The sequence below is a fragment of the Bufo gargarizans genome, chromosome 11 (genome assembly GCF_014858855.1).
Source record: "Bufo gargarizans isolate SCDJY-AF-19 chromosome 11, ASM1485885v1, whole genome shotgun sequence".
NCBI lineage: Eukaryota > Metazoa > Chordata > Amphibia > Anura > Bufonidae > Bufo > Bufo gargarizans.
The window spans coordinates 48,051,277-48,071,557 of NC_058090.1; the positions used below are offsets into that span (position 1 = coordinate 48,051,277).

General features: G+C 47.8%; 1 protein-coding gene across 1 annotated transcript in view; it reads left to right on the forward strand.

Annotated features, from left to right (window-relative positions):
- The first annotated feature begins 2,553 nt into the window (after positions 1-2,553).
- The window catches only part of ITPKA (inositol-trisphosphate 3-kinase A), a 105,031-nt gene continuing 87,303 nt past the window's right edge, over positions 2,554-20,281 (forward strand). The window contains exon 1 of the mRNA XM_044271998.1: positions 2,554-3,203. Within this exon, the coding sequence (XP_044127933.1) occupies positions 2,667-3,203 (537 nt within the window). The 5' untranslated portion in view covers positions 2,554-2,666. The remainder of the gene's footprint in view (positions 3,204-20,281) is intronic.

Consider the following 20,281-nt stretch of genomic DNA (forward strand, 5'->3'; position numbering starts at 1 on the left):
TGAAATTGCACCATATTGTGTCAACGTCAAACGGATCCGTCCCCATTGACTTACATTGTAAGTCTGGACGGATCCGTTTGGCTCCGCACGGCCAGGTGGACACCAAAACGCTGCAAGCTGCGTTCGGGTGTCCGCCTGCTGAGCGGAGCGGAGGCCAAAAGGAGCCAGACTGATGCATTCTGAGCGGATCCGCATGCACTCAGAATGCATTAGGGCAGTACGGATGCGTTCGGGCCGCTTGTGGGAGCCTTCAAACGGAACTCACAAGCGGAGCCCCGAACGCTAGTGTGAAAGTAGCCTAATTAGTTACATAAATAGTGTCCATTTTCAGGGTACAATAGTACAGTGATGGTTTAAGAAATGTTTTGTCTTTAACCCTTTTGTAATAGTTAGAACTGGTGTGAACTGGTTCTGTATTAGTATTTTTGTTGCTGATTTTGGAGTGTTTCTTCCTCAAAATCAGCTCCGAAAAACTCCTCAAACCAGCCTTCCATTCATTTCAATGGGACGCAGCACTTGCTTTTTTTTTTTTTACACGTGGAAGAAACATGCAGCGCTCCCTATCTTGGGGCAGAATCAGCGCTGGACCCCCCACCCCTCCCCTAAAATGTATGCTTTATGGCTCAGATTGTCAAAAACCTCAAGCTGAAAATGCAGCTTTGTATTGAAGTGAACACCCATTGGTGAAAAAAAAAGTGTAAAGACAAAAAACATCAAAAAACATGTGAAATCCGTGCTGATTTTTTAAGCGTTTTTTAAAATCAGTCATGCATCGTGTACAGGCACCCTTTAGGGCTCATATGAACGTTGACGTTTTTTGCAGTCCGCTAATTGCGGATCTGCAAAGCACGTATACCAGATGCGTGTGTTCCGCATTTTGCAGAACGGAACGTCCTGCCCTCGGTAGAATTGTCCTATGCTTGTCCGCAAAACGGACGAGAATAGGACATGCTCTATTTTCTTTGTGGGGCCGCGGAACAGACATACGGATGCGGACAGTGAAGTGAATGGATCCCGCAAAAAATGTGGAATAGATGCAGACCAAAAATACGCTTGTGAGCAGGAGGCCTAACCCTGGGTTCAGACCTGAGCATTTCCGAGACGCGCGTTTTACGCGCGTACTTGTTGCGTGTTTTTATGCGCGGTTTTTGCAATAGTAAACGCGCGTTTGTGTGATTGACTGCAGTGTTGTCCAATGAGTCTATGGCCAAAACGCGCGACAAACGCCCAAGAAAAAGCTCAAGAACTTGTTTATGCGTCAGGCGTTTTACAGCGCATTCAAACTCACTGTAAAACGCTCAAGTGTGAACCAGGGCCATAGGGAAGCATTGGTTTTCACCTGTTGAGCGTTTTACAGCGCGTTTGAACGCGCTGTAAAACGCTCAGGTGTGAACTTAGGGTTATACTGCAGTTCTGGCAGGAATCTCAGGCATCACCATGTAGTCCTTGCCTTAGGCCTCTTGCACATGAACGTATTTTCATTCCGTGTCCGTTCCGGTTTTTTTGCGACCCGTATACTGAACCATTAATTTAAAAAAAACTGAAGGTACTCGCGTGCATTCCGTTTCCGTTCCACCAAAAAATAGAACATGTCCTATTATTGTCCGCATTACGGACAAGGATAGGACTGTTCTATGAAGAGCCGGCTGTTCTGTTCCGCAAAATACGGAATGCACACAGACCGCAAAATACATACAGTCGTGTGCATGAGCCCTTATAGGGACAACCTGTGGGTATGTTCACACAAGGGATTTTGATAAAGCAATGAAAATAATCAGCGCAGAATCTGCACTGATTTTCGGTCGCTTTTTTTTTTCAGTTTCCTATTTTTTAGGCTTCCCATTCATTTCAATGGGAGAATCGGTGCGGATTCTGCTCCAAGATGCAGCATGCTGGGTTTTTTTTCATCGTAGAACAAAAGGTTAAGTTCTGCCAACCATTAAAACGAATGGGAGGCTTTTTAGGGGCGTTTTTGGTGCGGATTCTGTGAGGAAAAACACCAAAAAAACATTGTGTGGCCTTATATGTAAGTTATTTATCTGCTACGGGGCCTATATCTAGGGAGCTTTTCTTTTACAAAAAAAATTCTAGAAAAATGTCCAAACAGACCAATAAGTAGCAGAATATTGTCCAGATGGCGGTGTGGGCTGCGTGGTGTAGCCATGGACAGAGCTGTAAAACCTGTCTGTCAGGGTTCGCTCAGGTTTCCTGAGGCAGTTTTGGAAGCCAAAACCAGGTGGGGGTCACAAAGAGAAAATATGAAGGACTTTTTTTTATTGACTCCTGGTTTTGGCTTCAAAAATCAGGAAACCTGACCGTGTGACCATGCCCCAATACACCTGACCGTGTGACCATGCCCCAATACACCTGACCGTGTGACCATGCCCCAATACACCTGACCGTGTGACCATGCCCCAATACACCTGACCGTGTGACCATGCCCCAATACAGCACCAGAAAAGTGACAACGAAGAGAGACAAGCAGCCCTCCCTCCCTCCCTCCCACACACAGTCCCAGGTTGAGAAGGAGGAAGTGAGCAGTAAAGTGCAGTGTGTGGCAGTCGCTGCACCTCAGAGCTCGCCTCACACAGCAGCCTACACACACTTCTAGATGACAAGCGCTCACACTTCTCCGTAAGCCCCCCCCCCGCGAGGCAACACTTTGGATGATTCCCTCAGAAGTAACGAACGGCACCGGAATGAACCATAATGGGGGTCCAGGGGAGCCCCCTATTTCTCCCACCCTAGGCAGCGGTCGGAAGCGACTGAGCGTAGGGGAGCTGCGACTGTACTTCGAAGCTCGCTGCACGGCTGAGCCGGACGGGCTGAGGGAGCCCAGGCGCAGGAGAAGGATGGGCAGCGGGAGCTGGCACGGGAGCAACGGGGAGGTTTCCGAAGAGCCGAGGAGAGGGAGCTGGGAAGCCTCGCGGAGGAAGCACGTTATCCCGCAGCTGCTGGTGACCACGAGCGAGGAGCCGCAGCCGCCCCCCAGCCCAGCGGCGGTGCTCATAGACGGCTGGGACGGGATGAGGACAGAAGGCTTGTTAAAGCTAGCCAGCCGCCGGCTCTCCGTGTCCAGCACGTCCCTGTCCTCCACCGGCTCCTCGTCCGCTCTGGAGGACTCTGAGGATGACCTGCTGAGCGACTCCGAGAGCAAGAGCCAAGGCAATGTGGACCTGGAGCACAGCGAGGAGCAGAACCTGGTGAGCACCCCTGGCAACCGCACTCCGACAACCTGCACTAGGGTGTCAGAGGCTGCGGGACAGTGACTGGCAACAGCAGGGTGGCACACACTTGTGTACAGGGGTCAGGGCACACCTGCTGCTTGACTAGGTGCCATAGATTCTGACTGGCACAGGGTGCCCAGCACTGGCACATGGAGCCTAATAGGTGGCATAGACTGTCTGAAGGGCTATGAATGGTACAAGGGCAGTGCTAGACTGGCAGAAGGCACAAGGCAGCAGACTGTTGTTGCCCTGGTGGCACAGAACTTCAGGCGGTGGCTGAATGGCGCCTGGAAGTGAATAGGTGGCACTGCTCGTGTTTGGTGTGCCAACCTGCTGAACAGCGCAGAGTGATTGGCATCACTGGGATGGTACTAAGTGGCGGACAATGGCTGGATATTATATATACATGACCATAGTCAGACTGGCGCAGGGTAAGAGACCATAGTCAGACTGGCGCAGGGTAAGAGACCATAGTCAGACTGGCGCAAGGTACGCGACCATAGTCAGACTGGCGCAGGGTGCGCGACCATAGTCAGACTGGCGCAGGGTACGCGACCATAGTCAGACTGGCGCAGGGTACGCGACCATAGTCAGACTGGCGCAGGGTGCGCGACCATAGTCAGACTGGCGCAGGGCACATGGAACACATTCAAAATGAAAAATCTGCATGCTTAAAAAACTTATTGTAAAATGATTAAAAACCAGACTGCGTGTTTCAGACTTTAGCTGATGTAGGTTACCCCTGGTGTGAGTAGGAAAGGGTGATTGGCATATTCTGACTGGCACACGGTGGCGATGTGTCGGCTCCTGGTGTATTGTGGTGTCTTGCATGCTGCAAGGAGACAGAGCGATAGAGTAAGGGCTTGTTCACACAAACGTGTGCTGCCCGTTGCCGTATTGCGGACCACATTTGCAGATCCGCAATACACGGGCACCGTTCCGTGGCCATTCCGCAATCACGGATGCGGACCTATTCATTTAAATGGGTCCGCAAATCCAGAGATGCGGAACGGAACACTATGGAGTGCTTTCTGGCGTTCCGTGCCTCTGCTCCGCAAAAAGATAGAACATGCTCAATATCTCTTTGCGGAACGGAGGGATCGCGGACCCATTCAAGTGAATGGGTTCACGATCCCCATGCGACTGCCCCACGGACTGTGCCCGTGCATTGTGGACCACAATTTGCGGTCCACAGCACGGGCACGGGCTTCACACGTTCATATGAATGAGCCCTAAAGCTGGTCACACTCTTAAGATAACGATCGGCCGATCAGTCATCCATGGGATCGTTCGTACGAATCATCGCACTAACTCCTGCCCGATCAGGGAGTCAGTATCTGGCAGTGGCGGATCTGGGGATCTCTGGCAGGCTGTCCCGGCCACACGTGTGAGACTAACCTAGGGAGGCTGAGCCATTGATGGTGGCCTTCAGATGAGACTGACATAAACTGAGAAACTCCTATGGCTGGTTACAGGGGTTGTCCTCAGGATAGGTCATCATTATCACATCAGCGGGGGCACAAGTCCCGGCACCCCCGCCGATCAGCTGTTTCTGGGGCTGCTATGCACACCAGTGTTCTAGTGAGTGATGCACGCTCCCGGTAGCTTCCCAAGGACAGCGCCGTACATCATATAGTGGCAGTGCTTAGTATTGCAGCTCTAGTAAGTGATGCACACTCCCGGTCGCTTCCCAAGGAAAGCGCCGTACATCATATAGTGGCAGTGCTTAGTATTGCAGCTCTAGTGAGTGACGCAGGCTCCCGGTCGCTTCCCAAGGACAGCGCCGTATATCATATAGTGGCAGTGCTTAGTATTGCAACTCTAGTAAGTGATGCAGACTCCCGGTCGCTTCCCAAGGACAGCGCCGTACGTCATATAGTGGCAGTGCTTGGTATTGCAACTCTAGTGAGTGATGCAGGCTCCCGGTCGCTTCCCAAGGACAGCGCCGTACGTCATATAGTGGCAGTGCTTGGTATTGCAACTCTAGTGAGTGATGCACGCTCCCGGTAGCTTCCCAAGGACAGCGCCATACATCATATAGTGGCAGTGCTTGGTATTGCAACTCTAGTAAGTGATGCACGCTCCCGGTAGCTTCCCAAGGACAGCGCCATACATCATATAGTGACAGTGCTTAGTATTGCAACTCTAGTAAGTGATGCAGACTCCCGGTCGCTTCCCAAGGACAGCGCCGTACGTCATATAGTGGCAGTGCTTGGTATTTCAGCTCAGCCCTATTGACTTGAATGGGGCTGAGCTGCACCTTGGTCATGTGACCAATGTACAGTGATGTCATTGGCCTAGGAAGCGGCTGCGGCGCTCAAGGCCTCTTCTAACAGAAGATCCCTTTAAACCCAGAAGTGGAGAGTCAGAACTGGTTGTGCCAAATTCCTGCCCACGTTACTGCATGGTCCCCTGCCCCTTCTTGCACTGGGATTATTTACATGGTTGAGATGCCCAATTTTGTGTGTCCGAGCACTTCCATTTCCTCACTTCTCATTTTGGGTATTTTGCAAGTTGATTTTGGCCATTTCATGGTGTATTCTAGTCCCACCCCAAAAATGCTATAGATTTGTACGAGGTGAGGTGTCGTCGCCCCTTGTGTGGTGGGATGACGGGTGCAGAAGCTGCATTATATAACATTGCTGGGCGCTTGGATTTCCTGATTAGAATAATAATCTGTAATCCTGCACTGCCGATAGGAAACTGCCGCCGTGCCAGCTCGTGACGGCACAATTACAGCGTAAGCCTCCTGCATACCTCCGTGGACAGCAAAGATCCGCTCAAATTTCTGTGTGTTTCTGCGTCCAAACTGTACCAGAAAACGCAATTCCTAATAGTGGTTTTTGGAGTAGAATTGAGGCGGTTTTGTCATTGGAAAAGGGTGAAATCCGTAGCTAAAACCGCCAACATAATTTGGAAATCTGCACGGCATGTCAATTTCCGTACTGTACTACGCTGCGGTTTTTCCACACGGGAATCTGTGCAAAAAAATTGCACGTACTCCGCAACGTGGGCAGGTACTTTTAGGGGCGACCTGTGCCCATATTACAGCCCACAAACAGTGGCTCCACAATATACGGGCACCGCAAGGTACGGAGTGGAGGCACAGAGCAGAAGCACTACAGAGCGCCTCAGTGGGATTTAAGTCCATTCCTCCGAACAACAAAAAAATACAACATTTGAGATGTGGACTCAATCTTGCGGATCGCGGAACCATTCAAGGGAATGGGTCCGGAAATGACGGGCACATGGCCGGTGCCCGTGCATTGCGGACTGCTATTTGCGGTCCGCAACAAGGGCACGGGGAGCACATGTTAGTATGCATTAGCCCTTAATGTGTCTGTTCACACATCAGTGGTTTTCCACAAGGACATACGCCTCTTTTATCTGTGATGTGGACCAAACGCGCCCATTGACTGGCACAACATGTGTGGCATCCGTGTTCTGTCAGTGGTTTTTCACAGACCATTGGTAGGAGATGTCCTGAGCTGAGCAGTATCCGTAGAATGACACACGGACCAACCATGAATTCTTCACTTACGAAACACGGAGGGATTTTCCACGGATGTCAGACATGGAAATGTGAACGAGGCCTAAGCTCGTTGTCAGTCCATCCTTCTGCCAGTCAAATAAAACCTGGAAATGACAGAATCTGTAACGGTGCCTCTTTAGACTTGATTATCAATCGGCCACAACGCACAGAGGATGTGTTCATACGTATGTCCATGTAGGACGCAGACCTAGCCAGTTGATTCCAGTGGTCTCCGGGTTCATGCCCTTAGTTTATACACACAGACCACTGGTCCTTGTAGAATTACACAGGTGTGAACTGCGCCATTTACTTCTGCGGGTCTTTGTCCACTGTATACACATATAGCACATGGACAAAGAACACGGCCGTCTGAACCAGGCCTGACACCGAGGTGGACACGCGTGACATTGTAGGGAGAGTTATACATCTTTTTGGCAGTGTCTGTATTTTGCTGTATTTTTCCCTTTAAATAAACATGCATAAACCTGTACATATTGTAAGGGATCCATGCCCGTAATGCAGCCTGCAAGCGGCGGGTCCGCAGGATGTGGGCACTGTGCGTGTGCACTCCGTGCCCATTGACTTGAATAGGTGCGTAATCCACAAGATACGGAAACAGATGTTCTATCTTTTGCGGAACAGAGGCACAGATCGGAAGCGCTTCTGTGGGCTTTCGGGTCCACGCCTCTGCTCCTCAAAAGATAGGACATGTCCTGTCTTTTGCCGTATCTTGTGCCAACGGGTTGCACACGGCCAGTGCTTGTGCGCGGAGAACTTACGGTCGTCTGAATGGACCCTAAGTAGTCCTACTGTGCTGAGGCAGTGCAGCGTTATGTGAGGTAGAAGCCTGGATTCCAGACCGGTGCATTGTAGAGAACCAGCAAAGAGGTCCGCAGCTCCGCGCCATTGTATTTTGTTCACAATTGTATATACTTCGCATCAGCGTTTATTATTCTGTTCTTGTGATCCGTGAAAAGAACAGAAAAATAAAGAAAAAAACAAATCTTATAAAACAAGCAAACAAACAAAAAAACAAACCAACCGGATCCTGTGTATCAGTTATACACATTTGACATCCGTTTGAGCCATTTCTGCCTGAGCTCTGTTCTTTTAGACTGAAAAAAAGTCCTGCATGCAGAAACTGAGACTAATAGATCCCATTGACTATAATGGGGTCCGTTGAGGAGAATTTTTTTTTTTAGCGTAGAAAAAAGCTCACGATCTATGAGTTGGGGCTCATGCACAGGAACGTATTTTTTGTCCATGCCCTTTTCATTTATTTTTGTGGCCTGTTTGCGGAACCGTTTCAATCCACGAGGCCGCAAAATAAAAACCCCTGTTCATTCCATGTCCGTATTTCCGCGCATCCATTCTGCAAAAAAATAGAAGTCCTATTATTGTCTGCATTAATGCATGAGCCCATAATCTGTGACTGAAGCCCCGAACGCATGTAGCCTTAGGGCTTGTTCACATCTGTGGTGGAAGCTCCGTTCGGGGCTTCATCGCAGATTCCATCTGTATATCCATTCCGCAGCCCCACAAAAAAAATCTTTAAATGTATTATTCTTGTCCGTTTTGCAGACTAGTATAGGCATAGGGCGGGCCGTGCGAAAGGGGAAAATGCGGGATACACGCGCCCGGTATCCGTGTTTTGAATTCTGCAAAAACGAACACAGTCATGTGCATGAGGTTTTAGGCTGCTTTCACACATACGGTAGGTTTCGCATTTTCAGGTGTTTTGACATCTTCCCAATAGGGAAAAGTGCCATTAAAAAAAATCTTCTATTCAAACACATTGTTTGAAAAAGAAGCCTGAAAAAAATGCTTAAAAAAACACAGGTGGCCGGAAATAAAACAAAAAAAAACATGCGCTTATTCTGGCGTCAAAGCCAGAGAAACTTTGTGTGTAGGGACCTTTAGAGTAGGCGCACATATCTGTTTTTGAGATGTTCCAGATTTTAGCTGAAAGTCTAGGAGGGGAAATATGAAATGCAGGACACGCGAGTGTTTTCTTGACTGATATAAAAATAAACGCATCATGTTGAAGCAATATTTTTTTTTCTGGAATCTTGCTATCTCCTATAAAAAGGAAAAAAAAATCATTCACGTATTTTGAAAAAAAAAACACAAGAACGCTATGCATGTGGTACTGAATACGTGTTTTCTATGGTATTTTCTTTAAGTGGAAAAAATGGCAAATCAAATACAGTATGTGTGTGAGGGAAGCGGCCATATTTGCATACTTGCGTTTCTACGATTTACGTGCTAAGTGCATATTAATTTGCCGTGTGACGGCGCCGTCTCTAATAATATGTCACAGGCCGCTACTGTTCAAATATTTGTGAGCTGACAGCTTTGAATGTCGGGGAACTCCTCTGCACGACGCAGATTTCCATTTTATTTGTATACCTTGAATCTGCACTTGACAATCTGTCGCCTTAATACCCGTGCCAATTCGTGAGGGATTAGAAAACCTCATATTAACATAGGGAAGTTAGATGAGCCATCCAGATAGAACCAGGCAGCTGCCCTCACTGTTAGTGCCTTCATCTACCGTGATATGGGGTAGGTCATCAGTATCTGATCAGTGGGGGTCCCGCCAATCAGCTGGTTGAGAAGGCACTGGCGTTCCTGTGAGCACCGCAGCCTTCTCTCGGCTCGTACGTTGTATAGCGGTTGTGCTTGGTATGGCGCTCAGCCCCATTCACTTCAACGGGGCTGAGCTGCGCCTAGGCGAATGGTCGCTGACCTAGGGAAAGCAATGAGAAGGCCACGGAGCTACTGCGAGCGCCACTGCCTTCTCAAACCACTGATTGGCAGGGGATCGGTGATCAGTTCTAAAGTCTCGGAATACCCCTTTAGTTCTCATGTATGCTAGTTTTCTTTATAAACACATAATAGCAGATTATTCTTCCCATGTAAGACCCCTTATTATGTTTGTATATGTAGTGGTAGTTTGTATTTGCCTGTGGACCAGTACTAGTTGAGGAGTGTACAGTCGTGGCCAAAAGTTGAGACTAGGGCTGCAGTAAACGATTATTTTAGAAATCGAGTATTCTATTGATTATTTTTTATGAATAATCGAGTACTCTAATAAGAAAAAATGGATTAATAGACTGTTTTCCTTTATAAAAACTCATAAGACCCCCCCCCCCGCCATCAGTCCCAAACACCCTTTGTTCTCCCCTGTGCGATCATCCCAAGTGCATCAGTTCCCCGGGTGCCGTCGGCTCTCCCCCACCCCGGGTGCCGTCGGCTCTCCCCCACCCCGGGTGCCGTCGGCTCTCCCCCACCCCGGGTGCCGTCGGCTCTCCCCCACCCCGGGTGCCGTCGGCTCTCCCCCACCCCGGGTGCCGTCGGCTCCACTCCCCCTTGTCCCATAGTCTCTGCCACTGGCACTATTGATTGGGGCACTGTGGCTGGCACTATTGTTGGGGGCACTGTGGCTGGCACTATTGATGGGGGCACTGTGGCTGGCACTATTGATGGGGGCACTGTGGCTGCCACTGTTCCTGGTGGCCTTTTGACTGGAACTATTCATGGTGATTCTCTGGTTGGAGCCATTCATGGGAGCACTCTGGCACTGTATAGAAGGGTGCTCTAGCTGCCATCATATATGGTGGCACACTGGCACTAGTCATAGAAGCACTTTGACACCCTTTTTTTATTGTGGGCACCCTGGCTGGCACTATTTCTGGGCACCTTTACTTCCTTTCTTGTATTATCCTGGGATCTCGAGGACACGACCCCTGCAAGCTGGAGCTGCAGCTACCACACAGCTTCTGTCCCAGCACCCAGAGCTGTGCCTGTCCATGCAGCCTGCCCTCCTCCTGATACCCTGAGTGCACAGCGTCATTGGTTTCTATGATGCTGTGCACTCCGCGCCCCTACCCCCTCGCTGTCACCAACTTGCCTTTCCAGCAGGGGCGCCGCCGACACTCCACTGTTCCATGCGGGAGGTCAGTGCAGTGCGGGACCATGGACATGCCGTGGAGTGTTCAGAGGCCCCCTGCTGAAAAGGTGAGTATTGCGGACCAGCAGGAGACCACGGAGCGGGAGTAATAGCAAGCTCTTCTCTCCCGCTCCGTGGTCACGTGACACAAACGAATCCTCGATTCAAAAAATTTGCATCAAGGATTTTTTTGTGTCGAATAATTACTCTATTTATTCTAGCACTCATTGCAGCCCTTGTTGAGACTGACACAAATTTGGGTTTTCACAAAGTTTGCTGCTTCAGTGTTTTTGGATCTCTTTGTCAGATGGTATACAGAATTCCACCTTTAAGCGTTGCCTAAGTTAACGTTTTTCTTGACAGATACCTCACGCATTATCGGTATATCGGTAAGGTTAGATACCGATAATGTACAAAATCCTGAATATCGGCCGATAATATTGGTACTTCCGATAATCGGTCGATCCCTAGTTAGTAAGGCTGCTGCTTGCTCACTTCTGAGTCTTTGGTATAGAGAAGGACATGGAGGATAATAGATGTGCAGTCGGGTAACGCAGGCGTCTAGACAGTTTTATGTACTTTTCTCCCACTCATTCCATCATAAATACTCCTACTGGTTTCTAATGGACGCTCGTCAGTGAGCCAATCACACCAGTATTTTCTGAAGTTTCTTTAAAGATATGACCTTAAGCGTAGGTGATGAACAAAATCGTCCTTGTAACCGGTGCGCCATAGCTTGTTCTGCAAATGCCGTCTTCCAGTTTCTCCACATGGCACTGTACTGTGGATGTAATGGCAGGGCTATGGGATCTCCTTGGGTGGCAGCCCATGTGGGTACAGGCATCCCCACCTGATGCACAGAGCAGGTATGTACATTGCACATCCGAACACAGATCTGTGGATGATGGAGCGGCAGTCACTCGGTAGCATGGACAAACAGGAATTAGTAGTTTCCATACAGCTGCTGTCCAGCTGTTGTGGAACTACAACTCCCAGCAAGCTCTGACACCCCGGCAACTCGTAAACCTTAATTTGCAGACCATTGTTATGCAAATGATCCAGATACCTTCATTGAAAGGATCCACAATTACGCCTTGTTGACGTATTCTCATTGAATGGCAGACACCCCATATGGAAAGGCGTACACCCCATAGCTCTAGGTGAATTCCCTTGTGTTCGATTTAATTCCAGTAGATGCTTTCCTATCGAAACGCATGGACTTCGCAGAGTGGAGATCCCCCACTATGAGCCCTAGCCAAGAGCCGCTACTAAGTAATCTCGCTTCCATTTGTTACATAGGCCATAATTCATCTGGCTGCCATGTAATACTACAGGGCAAATGTAGGTCATCAGTATATGATAGGTGGGGGTCCGACACCCAGGACCCCTGCCGATCAGCTGTTTGAGAAGGCTTAGTCTAGGCCAGGCATTTCCAAACTGCGGCCCTCCAGCTGTTGCAAAACTACAACTCCCAGCATGCCTGGACAGCTTACAGCCATTATGGCATGCTTGGAGTTGTAGTTTTGCAACAGCTGGAGGGCCGCAGTTTGGACATGCCTGGTCTAGGCCATGTGACGGCACTTTCATCAGTCACGTGACCCAGACGCACCTCCACCCCATAGAAGTGACTGCAGATGAGCGCAATACCAAGTACAGCCACTATACAATATACGGCAGGGCGAACACTACATCGCTTACAGGAGCACCGGTGCCTTATCAAACAGCTGATTGGCAGGAGGCCCCGGTGTCGGACCCCCACGATCAGATACTGATGACCTACCCACCGTAGAACAATGGCCCAGATTTATTAATGTGTCTACACCTGGCATCTTTCTAAAAAAAAATGGTGCAAATGCAACTTTGGCACAACTAGTTTCTACACTTTTTCTGACTTTCTTGAAAAGGTGTGGGGCTTCATAGGAAGGCGGGCTTCACTAAAAAAGGGGCACGGTCCAAGATGCAACATTTTGTGCTACAATAATGGCGTAAAATTCTGTGTCGGGGTAAGGCAAGCAATGTGCGGATGTGCACTTCCGTTCCCATTTTCTATTATAGTGCTGGCGATGTGCAATCCGCAAAATGCGGAACGCACATTGCAAGTGTCTGTGTTCTGTGGATCCGCAAAACGCATACGGATGTGTGAATGGACCCTAAACATGGATTCTTCACGGATGAATCGCTGATCATCTTGCCATGGATTTCATCGCAGACGTGGTAATGAGGCCAGTCGATCCTGAGAATATGTCATCAGTATAAAACCCCTGCACAACCCCTTTAACTACCAGGTATCCTATTAAACATTATTAAGTCCTAAACGTTCAATGTCAAGAATAATTACTTTAAAGTCACGTGCGTATGTCCCGTATACACAGAGGGTGGGCCCTCAGGATGTTTTCCTCTGGTGGCCCCAGATCTAGGCAGCCTGTCTGAGCTTACCCCATCTAGAGGATTAGTAGGGGTAGGTTCACACTTGCGTTAAATGGATCCAGTAGGCTGTTCCAAAAGAGAAATGCCAGCTTTCGACCGGACAAACAGTTTTTGTCTGGTCGAAAGCCGGCACTTATGCCAGAAAGCGACTGGATCCCTTTATAGACAGTAGGGTCCAGCAGTGAACGGCCAGATCTGGTGCACTCCAGGAGGCTGTCCTTTGTTGGAACGGCTTGCCGTATCTGTTTAACGCAAGTGTGAACCTACCCTTAACGGAGTCCACTTTGTCTTATGGCCATATTCCAGAGGACTTCTCTCTCCCCAGCATGTAGCACCATGGTTGCCTGACTATGACGTGTGCGAGAGCCACATTCTAGGAAGGTACATGTAATGTGAATATCGCTACAAGTGACATTTCCAGCCGCCGCTCCTAATGACCGCAATGTGATGTGGTATTTCATAAGACCAGAAGCCTGAGTAAAGAGAACACATTAGGAAATTCCTCTGATTATGAAAGTAAAAAGTCACATTTTATGTTGTAGTCACATTTTATGTTGGACGGCCTCCGTGAAAATTCTCTACTTGTTTAACACACTTAAGGGTATATTCACACGACAAATTTTGACCACGTTTTTCAGTTTGCAATGAAGCTAAACTGTGAGCAGGCTCCTGCCACGGTTTTCCGGGGTGTCCATGAGGTAACAGGGCCAGGAATGGACATGTATGTTAGTGGCACGGTCTGGAAAACCGCTCCTGAAAAATGCATGAACTGTGGCACGTTCTGACCGCTGCTTCTTATATCTGCGCCTGCGCTGAATGCTCTCGGCACCTGGGCTATAGGGCGCAGCAAGGAAGGTAGTCATGTGGGTAAATCATGTGACTGCTGCAATCTTGGATGTGGTGGTCAGTCTACCTACAGCACCAGTGGGCAGTCTGGGTACTTCTAACAGCATGCTATAGTAAGTGGTGGGTTCTTTTATGATTTCATGTGCCCTAGCTTGTCATTGAAAGTGGACAAACCCTTTAAATTCTAAAACTTTTGTTTCACAACAACAAGCCGTTTCCATCCTGTCTTTTTAAAGGGATAGTCCCATCTTAGACAGTGGGTAGGATATGCCTCCATTGTCTGACAGGTGCGGGTCCCACCTTCGTGCAGTCTGAACCGCGACCTTGGTACAGGAGGGAGGTGTTATCAGTGACTGACAGCTATCTATCACACACCTAAGACGGATTTACAGGTATGACGACGAGTAATTGCAATCCCTCGTTCTCATACTGTGGAGGTGATCGCAGTATGTAAATGCAGAGCTTCACCTCCAATGAACGAGCAGCCGACTGTCAGGAAGGAACGCTTCCTTCCCGACAATTGTTTGCTTCTTGGCGAGTGTAAATCCGTCTTAGGTGTGTGATAGATAGCTGTCAGTCACTGATAACACCTCCCTCCTGTACCGATAGCTGTTACAACTTTACTGAATCTTCTTCCATAATAATATACATCAATCTGCTCCGCTCCTCCGGCTCTATACCAGGCTGCTGCCGGCAGGCAACAACGGAATGTTTGGTGACAGGTTCTCTTTAAATCTCTGTTCTTTCTGACAAAGTAAAAAATATATATTTGTACCGTATTAGCCAGCAAATTATAGAAGATAAGGGAATGAGATTCCTCTGTGGTTGATACCTTTAAAGATGATGAGAAAATTGCAAGCTTTCAAGGCTACTTGGGCCTCTTCAGGTAGAGACACCTGACCTTGATGCCCAAGTAGCTTTGAAAGCTTGCAATTTTCTCATCATCTTTTCAGTTAGCCATTAAAAGGTATCAACCACGGAGGAATATCAATGCCTTATGCTCTTTCTGACTTCATTGTACACGGAGAGATTTTATGGGTGACTAACAGGGATGAACAGCACTCCTTGGTAACAGTGTGGTGGGTGCACGTCTCCGGGGGGTGGTAAAAATACCCCCAATCCAGCGTACATAACGAGAGATGAGAAAAATAAAACTGGAGACAGCACGTCCAAAGTGATGGCATTTAATCCGGATGCAACGTTTCGGCTCTAAACAGCCTTGCTTGACAAACGTTGCATCCGCATTAAATGCCATCACTTTGGATGTGCTGTCTCCAGTTTTTATTTTTTTTATTTTTCTCATCTCTTTTTTTTATTTTTATCAGTAACTGTCAGCTATCCCTGTATACACACTTCGGCCTCATTCACACGTTCGTGTCTGTAATGACATCGGTTGCAAGATGGTCAGTGGTTCATCCATGAAGAATCAGTATTTGGTCCGTGTGTCCGTATTTTTGCTTTCCATATGTCAACCATATTCCATGGACACTGCTAGGTTTGAACTGGAGCTAGCAACGAGCTGTGAACACCACGGACCAAACACAGATGGCATCCATGTTCTGTGCATTGTTTTCATGGACCCATAGACTATAATGTGCCTGAGGGATCCGTAATCACAGGCAAAAATAGGGCGTGCTTCTGTGTTGTCACCATGGACCAACAGTCTGTAGTAAACCACTGATGTGTGAATACCCATATTAAAGTCAATGGATACGTGTGCTGTCCGTGGTGCACTAGTATGTGAAAGAGGCCTTGGGGCTCATGCACAAGACTGTCGGCTCTGCAAAACATGAATGCCGGACTTGTGCATTCCTCATTTTGCGGGATGGAACGGCCTGCGCCCAATAAAACAGTCCTATCTTTGTACGTATTGCGGACAAGTATAGGACATGTTCTTTAACTTTGCGGACAGCACACATCCGCATCCTTTGTGGCCCCATTAAAGTGAATGGATTTTCAAAAAATGCGGACCATAACCACAGTTGTGTACATGAGCCCTTACACAGAGAATGCTATCAGTCACTGAGAAGACTGCCCCGTGTACCATGAAGTCAGAAAGAGCAGAGATATAAATGTATAAATCACGCCTGCTCCGCTCCTCCTGCTCTATAACGTGCTGCCTGCAGATTGCTCTGCATTTTCTGGTGACAGGTCCTCTTTAAAGCTCGTTGTGGAAAATGGAAACTTCTGCAGAAAAGTAGTAACAAGAGGTAATTGCTCACACTACCAAGAACAATAGTCTGATAATGAACTGCACAAATTAAGTACGAGTCACAAGTCCTGACTCTTGTCCTATTTAAACAGATGAGGGATTTGGTCTCCGAGGGGGGGGGGGTTACTGTAGGATAATGAAACCACTGGAAGCCAGATAATACAGCGCTCAAGGACACAATATGAGTCAGAATGATCTTACTCTAAGCTGTAAACCTATAAAAGGAAATGTAAGAGCTTAAACTATTTTGTGTGACCACACAGAGACGAAACTTACAGATTCCTCAAAGTGGATTGTCTAGCTTTTAACTTTTTTTTTTAAAATTTCAATCCCAACCATACTCGCCCACCGGTCAGTTCTGGCTCCCTTCACCGGTCTTCTGGTCCTCGTCTGTACTCTTCCAGATGGTCGGGGTCACGGGCACCACTTCAGCCGATGACCGTCCTCAGTGATGACATGTCCTTAAGTGATACGTGTAACTATGCCCTGAGCAGTCTCATCTGACCGGCTCAGATCTCACCCCATGTGTCAGAGCCCAACTCAACGCAATAACGGTAATAAATTATACATTTGTAAAAAGATCAATCACAAATGATAAAGCCGCTTTCACACGTGGGACACCCGTGCCCGTTTTGTGAATCACAAATCTGCAAAACGCAAGTATTGGCTGTGTGCACCCAGACCTTTTGACTTTCATGTGCTTCTGGGTCCGTGCCTCCCCACCGCAAGAGAGAGGACATGTCCTATCTTTGGCCGCATCATGCAGACCACAAACCCATTGAAGTGGGGTGCACGTGGCCGATGCCAGTGTTTTGCGGACTGCAAAACCGGTTATATCCATCACACCGTCGTCTGAATGCGGCCTAAAACCACGGCTTATCACTGATCAAAATTTATCGTGCCTACATAAAAACCAAAAACTCTCCTAATGTGTTTTTTTGCTCAGGCTTCTGCTTTTATAAAACACCCCATTACTTTGCAGGCCTGTGCAGGAAAAAAGGCGCCATATCGGGAGACATGCCAAAAGAAAGGAATTCTGTGTACTATGTGTGACATTTTTTTGGGCTGTTGACAACCGCAGTTCACAAGATGAAGCGGAACACATTGTAGGAAATTCTGTGCGGAGAAGAGCTTCAGCGCCTACAGCATGCAGGTCACTGTCCACAGCTCGGGGGGGGGGTCCCCCCTCCTTCATTGCAATGCACAAATGTTAGGCGGTGTGCTAAATAAACCTGTGCCGTGTAGCAGGCAGGAATGTGCGATGCTATCATATACAGTTTACTTAGCGCTAGCAATACATACAGAATCGAGTGCCATCAAGCTGCAAAGGGAGATACCCTGTCAATATGCTGCTGGGGGTTGTAGTGTACTGTAGCATAACTATCGAGCTGTAGTCACCATGCAACACAAAGTATTACTATACCCTATTGTTGGTTGCTTAGCTTTCACGCTCTACGAGGCATGGCCTTAGCTGAATATCAGGGTTGGGATTAGCTGGTTTGACAAGATAGGTGCATCCTGGTAAACTTATTACAGCTTTTAGTTCCTTCAAAGATCTTCCTCTTAAAGGTAATGCATCACCGTTTTTATTTTCAGCTGTTTTATGCTTTTTTTTATTTTTTATTATGGGGTTGGTCATCTTGCCTGAGCTGCTGTGAACAGAATTTAGAAGATCATAGCAGGCTCATGGACAGGAGATGACTTCTTCACTTGTGTGGGAGGTTATTGTAAGCATGCTCTGTGATGTGTGCAGGAAGGGGACGTATATAAGTTGCGACCATCACGGTTCCTATATATGTATAGTAGGAAGGCGCAAGGGTCCGTCATTGATGGAAGGTATGTGTCACCGAGATTCTTGGCCTCGGTGAGGTAAGAGCCGGTAATTTCACGTGTCAGCGGCAGCTAGTGCTAACTGACATGGTTTTGCTATTTAGTATGGCTTTAAAGCCGATCCGGGCCGGCTCTTACTGGGAGCAGCCAAAGTGCAGGGTGAGTGGCTGCTCCCCATGTTCCAGGCTGGGTCTTGGTTTGGGATATAAAACACAGGCAGCATTGTCAGGTGGTGAGAATTTACTCTCTGACAGTGAAGCTCGGTCAGTCTTTGTGTTGGGACCTGGAAGTTTGGGCCTGGGTAAAGGCCTGCTACCTTGTTGGCGTGAGAGCAGGCGGTTTCTGCTATGTACAAGGATTTCTGCATTGCTGCATGGTGTGAACAAACACCAGAATCAAGGTGACTGTTTTTCCTTGAAACTGACTTTTTGTTTTGCTTATCCTTATGTGTGAATAAACACCGAACTGTTTAAGTTATAGACGTTGTCGTTGCTTCTATACTGCGTCCGCAAGCCTGTCTACCAGAGCAAATCCCCACAATATGTATGTATGTGTGTATATATATATATTATACACTCACAAATACCGCAGCAGCACAGTCAGACCACGTGCACTGGGTGCAATTCCTTACAGAGGTCGGCTTCTCCTCCACAATACGTACTCTCCAAATAACGAGGCAGCACTTCCAGCTTTCGGTGACAGGGTGAAGACCCCAAAACTTTATTCCCAGCAACGTTTTGGCCTACTCAATGAGGCCTTTTTGTTTACAAACAGCAACAGTTAGGTGCTGACCGATACACCACATCAGTGAGGACAGTGATTGGCTGCAGCGGTCACTTGCCATATGCAGGCAGATCCCATAAACAAACAATGGTGGGAGCATGGAGGAGCACCACAGGCATTGGTGCTGGAGAAAGGGATGGGTATATCCTGTTTTTTTTAGTACTGATGCAATTATAGTGTAGTCTGGAACAGAGTCAAGAGTAAGGTCTGTTTCAGACGAACGTGTCCTGTGCGGCACTGATACTCTGCGTGTGAGCGCGATCCTCTGTTATGGACACTGCTCCTTTTGCAGGGTCGCACAGCATTATACTGATTTATAATGCTGTGTGTCGCTGCATGGCCTGTATCTATTGAATTATACTGACAGCATTATGTCCGTATAATTCTGTAGGAGTAAGGTCATGCAGATTGCAGAGGTGGCCGTGCTTACACTATAGGAAGAAGAGCTGGGCTCTCTGTTGGCTGGGACCGTGAGAGTACGCATGCGCAGAAGATCCCATCCCGACCACCTCGTATCTGCTTTGCAGCAGTAGCGTAACCCCTGGAAACAAGCAGTGTATAATGCGATGGAAAAATGAATCAAGCCAGCAAAGGAAGCAATATGGACAATCACAATACATTAGTGTCTTGTATTAACTTCATCTACAGGATAAATGCCATTTGCTGAAAGAGACAGCCCCCTTTAATCCTCATGCAAAGTGTTGTGGACCTTCTGATTATCCCCTGTCTAATGCAGGTCATGTTGGATCTGTGTCAGGACAATGACTTTTAGAGTCCCCTGTACTCCGTTCCAGCGGTGGAGTCCTCCCGTCTAGTTGGGTTCATGCACTGGTGAACTCCTGTCATCCCTTGTGAGTGACTGGTGGCATTAGGAGCTTTCAGTTGTCTGCACATCACTCCAGCAATATTCCAGGATCCAGGCTTGTTACTGTGCGCTGATCCATGAAACTTCGCGTTTTATGATGAGGTTTTTCATACTTGAACAGTTTGTGTACATTGAAAATAGCACATTTGCTACATGTCTGCAAATAAATCCTCAGCTCTGACACTTCCCCTAGTTTTGGAAACACCAAAAAAACACAAAAACATGAAACATTATCTTAAAGGGGTTGTCCATTTTCATGATATCGACAACCCATCTTCAGGATGGGTCATCAGTATCAGATTGGTGGGTGTCCCACTCCCAACACCCATGCCAACACCAAGATAGGTCATCAATATAATGAAACCGGACTACTCCTTTATGTGACTGGCAAAATCCACACATACTGTAGCTGAGTACAGCGCTAACATAGAAATGAATGGAGCAGCTGAGCGCATGACTGACCAGCTGCTCCGTTCATTTTGTGGGGCTCGGGGTGGAACGAGGACTCACACCGATCTAATAGTATCCACTATCCTGCGGATAGGGGATAACTTAACTTATAACTGGAATATTCTTTTATATTAATAACAGTACTTAAAGGTATGGC